At 41.0% G+C, this 6,629-nt stretch overlaps 1 protein-coding gene across 1 annotated transcript; it reads left to right on the top strand.

The window, feature by feature from the left end:
* Positions 1-3,802: 3,802 nt before the first annotated feature.
* aqp7 (aquaporin 7) lies at positions 3,803-6,629 on the top strand. Its single transcript, XM_068315658.1, has 6 exons — positions 3,803-4,404; positions 5,328-5,454; positions 5,560-5,697; positions 5,831-5,949; positions 6,060-6,277; positions 6,451-6,629. Exons 1-6 carry the CDS (start codon positions 4,267-4,269, stop codon positions 6,623-6,625), a joined length of 915 nt encoding a protein of 304 aa, XP_068171759.1. The 5' UTR covers positions 3,803-4,266; the 3' UTR covers positions 6,626-6,629.

Raw genomic sequence — 6,629 nt, 5'->3', positions numbered from 1 at the left:
ATATATATATATACACACATACATATACACATACATATACACATACATATACACAGTATATACACAGTATATAGCAATATATATAGCAATATATATATGGGGACTTCATCCAAAGAGAAACATCTTTCTGTACATTTTTATGGATGGAAACTGGACATTCCTAACCCACCCTAAGTGACTATCAAGTGGAACCTTGGTTTGAAATAGTACGACTGAGTTGAGAGCCTGAACCATCCTTAACATGACAGGAAGTGTTTTTGTTGCTGACATCCCATGTAGATTTTGTGTTTCCTGTGAGAAAAGTTTGAAAAGCTTCAAGCGTTTGAGTGTTCAGCCCCAGAGAGCAGGAGGGTTGACGTCATCACTTTAAGTTTGTTCTCTTGGAATGTTTAGGTTAGCAAAGGCTTTTTTGGAGGGGATGCAAAGTTCAAAAATCATCACAACACACTGTCATTCAAGCCAAACATTTTTATTTTCCCAGATAGGAGAGGAAAACATGATTTATTCATTCAATGGGATATACAGAGGGAGAGAGGACGATTCAAGGCTAACAAAAGAAAATGTCAGGAGTTAGTCCAAACCCAACATCTATTAGGTGCAGAGAATCACTTTTTCTTTTCTGCTAGTCTTCTATTTATGCTGATTGTTATCCTCACAGAACTCACCATGAAACATAGGAATTGCAGTAACACATCCACAATAAAAGCACTCATAGAGCACAAACCTTTGGCATGGCTGTAATATAACAAATTTATTGTATCTGCCTGGGTGGGGGTAATTTACATAAGTAGATAGTACATACTGTACGTACATACTTACATGTAACACTGTTACATCAAAGACTTCCAAGCTATCAAGAGCTTCTAAGCAGGCAAGCGTGTCTGACCCATAACTGGCGTCGGCATCTTTGGCGAGGAACGTGAATGAATGAATGAATACAGTATTTTCTGCACTATAAGATGCACTGGACTATAAGGCGCACCCTTAATAATTTGCTTTGTAATTTATTCCATATACAAGGCGCACCGGATTATAAGGCGCACACAATAAAAAATAAAATTTATTTGATTAACTGCAGCGACTGTAGTTGCGCAATCCGTCCACTAGATAGAGCCGCGCTGCTCAGACAGTCATGACTGCATGACTGAGAGCGGATTATTTCCTGATCTGAAGTTGGAAGCATATATTTATGCGCCGAAGTTCGTCTTCGTTTATTAATTAAACATGGTTTCAATCGATCGGTAGTCCAGTCGGAGGTGAGGTGCAGCTATTTGCTGCTGTGTGTCCTAAACAATTTTTTAACTAGTTTTTAATGTCAGGCTTCTAATTTACTGGAAAATGTGACGCTGTTTTATTTCCTAGAACCGACTTTAACGTCGGTGTCTGTCGCTGCAGACAGAATACACAAGCCTGAATGCGCCCCTCCGCCGCCCCCCAGAGCTATCAACTACATTTGCAAATCTATGCAGCACAACAGAAACGCAGTGACTCTGCTCTTGAAGTTCAGCTTTGAGGGTCTTTCATTCACCTTTATGCCAGTTTCTCCATGTGTTTCCACAGACTAATAGAATGGACATCACTAGATTCCAGATGACAGCACAATGGCATTTTTAAGACCAATTAAGTTTAAAGTGGGTTTTTTCCGATGCCAAACAGTTAGGAAATACTGAGATCAGTCAGTCAGTCAAACTCTATTGATAGAATTGTTGAAAATTCCTTATGTTTTGCTACGTAATCACCGGTGCTCCTACAGTCTGCTCTACCGTCTGAGAGCAGCTCAGTCAGAGCCTGGACTTAGGTGACCCCCCCTTGACTACCGTTGTTTGGGGGCATAGGCCCGGGTGCCTTGTGAGGGGGCTCCTCTGGTGGTGGAGTGCGGCATGACTGGCGGCCAGACTGCCGGCTTTTTTTTCAGCGATCATGTTTTTAACCAATATTAATATGAATATTGATCCATATACAAGGCTCGCCGGATTACAAGGCGCACTACGGGTTTATGAGAAAATTTTAGGCTTTTGAGTGCGCCTTATAGTCCAGAAAATACTGTACATGTATAAACTTTATGACACATAAATAAACAGATGGACAAATATTTAAGTGCAAAGCATGTTTATCATCTTCGACGTGGAGCTCTTGTAGGTCAGAAAATAGCCGGTTTTAGCTCCGTTTGTACATTTATATACGGGTCACATGCATGACGTCACAGCGGTTTTCCCCACAGGGACACGCCCCCCGGATAGAAAAAGTTGCTAACCATCAAGTTACTAAAAAAAGTTGCTAACCATCAAGTTACTAACCATCAAGCCATCTTGATGCAGATTTCTGGTTCACTGTTAAAATTGTCGGTGTTGTTTAGTTGACGGGACAGGCTAGGACCACAAAACAACCGCTGGGCTGTTCGTAAATTTAACAGAACAAGGTAGGAAATACTGCAGAGAGGATGTTCAGCTTGGTTTTTTTTTCTGACGTGACAATATAAGAAAAGCTTGAAATGTTTGAGTGTTCAGCCCTTAAAGTGTCAATGTCATTTTTTAAATTTAATTTCATTAACTGTATGAAATAAAATTTTACATTCTCGTGGGCCACATTATAGGCCCTAGGCCATGAGTTTGACTCATGTGATCTATTACATGCAGAGAATGACCAAATATTCATTCTTTTCTGCTCGATTTTTATTTATGCTGGTTGTTCTCAAAGATGTCCCCATGAGAAATAAGAATTACAGTCACATATCCATGATAAAGCACTCAGAAAGCACAAATCTGGCTGTAACATCTGGAGGGTTATCCTTTACATACATGTGTTTTTCATAGTTCTGAAGCAATAAATCAAAATCATGAAAAAAGTATTTTATCACAATGAGAAATAATCCTGAAAAAAAAAAATCCTGATCCAGATTACCATGATTTTAATAGCCTCCAGGAGATGTTTGGCTTGTCTTCAGTGAAAATTTCCAGATAATTTGTCCTACTTTTGGTATAACCCTGCTCAAAATCAGACAAACAAATAAATCGTATCTGCCTGGGTGGGAGTAACATACGTACGTATGTACATCCATCCTGTGGATCTGAGAAAACCAGTGACAGAGCATCCTCAGATGGGAAAACCTCTGAGGCTGTGGCCTGGGATTAAGGTTTAACCAGTAAAGAAACCTCTGATGACTGTCAAAAAAAATAAAAATGTAAAAAGTGCCACAGGTTGGAGCTGTGCAAGAGCTGTTATCACCTGTTAAAACATAAAGCTGCAGAAACTCATAACAGCAGCACAACATTCCCATTTCTCAGAGTTTCTTCTACCAAAGTCTGTTGCATGAGACTTAAATGTTGCAAGCTCTCCGCATTCCAGGAATAAAGAGGAAGCTATTTAAAGTCGCTAAATAGGGAAATAGGGCCTGGAAAACTGCAGGGGCATTGTTGAGGCCAAGTGCAATAAATAGCACTCAGCTGGTTTTGGGTTTTTTCGTTGTCTTAAAGATGAATGAAGTGTTCAGGTGGCCATCTTCCTCCTGTTTTACTGTGTGGTTACGGTCACTTCATGTGCTCTGATTTGATTCCGTTTGAACTGATCTGTGTGTCCTGGTGGTCTGTTAATAATTTGCCTCTGTATTTTTTTTTTTTTATCTCTACACTCATGTTCTGTTTGTGCAGTCAAGCCACACATTAAATGTTCTTGGCTTAGTCTTTTATTGCTCAATATATTAGTCATAACATAATAAACTCGCATATTATTGCCTGCAGATAGGACTCGTAGCCAACTGTTTGCATTGTTAAGTTATATTTGCTATAGGTTTAGGTTATTTTGCATCATATATATTGTTTATATTGTTTACTTATTTGCATCTTTCAGACAAGTAACATAAACAAGTACATCTAGAACTAAACATCATATTTAGAAGTGTGTGATAGATTTTAAATTAGATGCATTTTTCTTTTTTTACAGATGTGCCTTAACTGATATTCGTGTCTGTCTGTCCATTTTTGCTGGGTCAATGTTTGATCTATCTTGTTTTTAGTATCCTCATACATTAAACAGCTGGGGGAGGGGACTGATTGAGTGTATCCATGAGGAGGGGGTTGGGTCAACGCTACAAAATGTGGACTAATCCCAATGGGTATGTGTCATAGAGAGGGAGAGACACACAAACACACAAAGAAGAGAGTGGGGTAGACAAGCAGACAACGGGACAGAACGTCATGAGTTCTTCAAGGAAAGCTTGATCATTACTTTTGCTGGAACAAGACAGGATTAAGAAGGAAAGAGGAAGAAATGAAAGATCTAGTGGAGTCGGTGGAACTGGGGGCCTCACAGCAAAAAAGAGTGAACATGACCAGACCCAGAGTTTGGATAAAGAACGAATTTGTTCGTGTGGGACTTGCTGAAATTCTTTGCACGTATGTCATGATGGTAAGATGGAATGTATTTCAAAAGCTGGCTGAAACACTGGATGCTTTCACAATACGTTTACTTGCATAGATCGATGGGTGACAGGTTCACTTTCACCAGTCTGTTTAGATCACCAGCGCATGCTATCTAACTACCACATGTCATTAATTTACAAGTATAGTGCTCTTGACCTGACGTGTCCCCCACGCAGACACACAGTGCCTTTTTCACAGTCACATGGCAGGAATCTTGAATGGTGATTGGGGAGTTCAAGAGGGTGAATCAGGATGTGTTCAAGTGTAACCAGAGGAATGGCCAGCCAGTGGGCCACGTGGAGGGTGTTACAAAAGTCACTGTCAGAGTCTGAGTCACAACACCAAGCAGAGTGAGAACGTTGGCATGAAAAATAAGCATGTGAGCAAACACAAACACAATCTGTGAAGATATAAAAAATAAAAAAAAAAGCTGTGCTTGCTGTTGGTTCTCAGATTACTCTTGACATAAGCACATGACTTTTTAAGGAGGAACCACATGTTTTCCTCATTCCTGACTGAATACTGGTCATTCAGTTTTTTTTCTCACTGGCACTGAACTCTCTTTCACTGATTCAAGAGTGTGTGTGTGTGTGTGTGTGTGTGTGTGTGTGTGTGTGTGTGTGTGTGTGTGTGTGTGTGTGTGTGTGTGTGTGTGTGTGTGTGTGTGTGTGTGTGTGTGTGTGTGTGTGTGTGTTAGGGTTAGGATAACACTCCCTTGTTTGCAATTATTCCTAAAATACCTGCAGTAAATATGTCTAAACTATTCAGTCATTCTGACAATCTGGCTGTTGACTGAATTTCCATCACACAGTAGTTTCCTTACTGGTTTAACCATCACATGTACTGTATAACCAGATATTTCCCTTGCATGATTTCCTTTGTATGATTTTTGCTTCTCTCCATGCCCAGGTGTTCGGCCTGGGTTCTGTGGCCCAGGTAGTCACTGGACAGGGAGCATTCGGCCACTACATTAGCATTAACCTGGGTTTTGGATTAGGTGTTGCTATGGGGGTTCACGTTGGAGGGAAAGTCTCAGGTAAGGGTTAAGTCATACCATTGAGAATTCTTCAATGCCACAATACAAACAAACAAAAAACAATATAATTTACAGTATAATTGCCATGTTTTGTTGCTCTTACAGGGGCTCATATGAATGCAGCAGTGTCTGTGTCTATGTGCGCGTTTGGCCGCCTTGCATGGAAGATGTTGCCCCTGTATGTTTTTGCGCAGTTTTTGGGGTCATTGCTGGCAGCTGGGACAATTTATGCTGTGTATTATGGTGAGGATGCACACATCATGTTTACGTACAATAAGCAATTGAACACATGTAGACTCCAATCCCACTTACTTGTATATCATTGCTGTCTATCTAATCGTATCTGTTTTTAAAAAAAAATATCATTCCAATACAGATGCCATATTCAACTATTGTGGAGGAAACTTTACTGTAACTGGTGCAAGAGCCACAGCTGGCATTTTTGCCACCTACCCAGCACCATACCTTTCCGTGCTGTCTGGATTTGTTGACCAGGTCGTCACAATACTGGATTGCCGTAACAACACTCTGATCAGAGATGTATTTCTGTGTAATGCTTGTGTTTTGTGTGTGTGTGTGTGTGTGTGTGTGTGTGTGTGTGCCAGGTGTTTGGCACAGCTATGTTGCTGTTGTGCCTGATGGCCTTGACAGATCAGAAGAACAAACCGCCGCCGGTGGGTGGTGAGCCAATAGCTGTGGGTCTTCTGGTGCTGCTTATTGGCATTTCTCTGGGCAGCAACAGCGGCTATGCCATCAACCCCACCAGGGACATTGCACCCAGGATCTTCACTGCCATTGCAGGCTGGGGAACTGAGGTGTTCAGGTATAAACTACAGGAAATTACTATTGTAACACACCCCTAACTACAGATCGGTTAAAGTAAATGTCTTTTAGTGATCCATTACTACTGCTTTCCTTCAGCAATAAAAATTAATCTTTTTGTGCCGCATATGTATTTTTGCATCAGGTCACATTTGTATGTCTTTATCTGTGCAGGGCTGGAAAGGGATGGTGGTGGGTGCCTCTAGTTGCACCCACCATAGGAGGAGTATTGGGTGGAGGGCTGTACAAAGTCTTGGTGGAAATGCACCACCCTCCCCTCTCGAAACAGGGTGAGGAGGTCACCCCTCTGGGAAAACAGGAAAACATCTGTGATAATGTTTGTGTATGAGACC

Source organism: Antennarius striatus, chromosome 5, assembly GCF_040054535.1.
Source record: "Antennarius striatus isolate MH-2024 chromosome 5, ASM4005453v1, whole genome shotgun sequence".
Lineage (NCBI taxonomy): Eukaryota > Metazoa > Chordata > Actinopteri > Lophiiformes > Antennariidae > Antennarius > Antennarius striatus.
The sequence above is the reverse complement of the archived record's forward strand: the minus strand, read 5'-3'. Positions and strand labels throughout refer to the sequence as shown.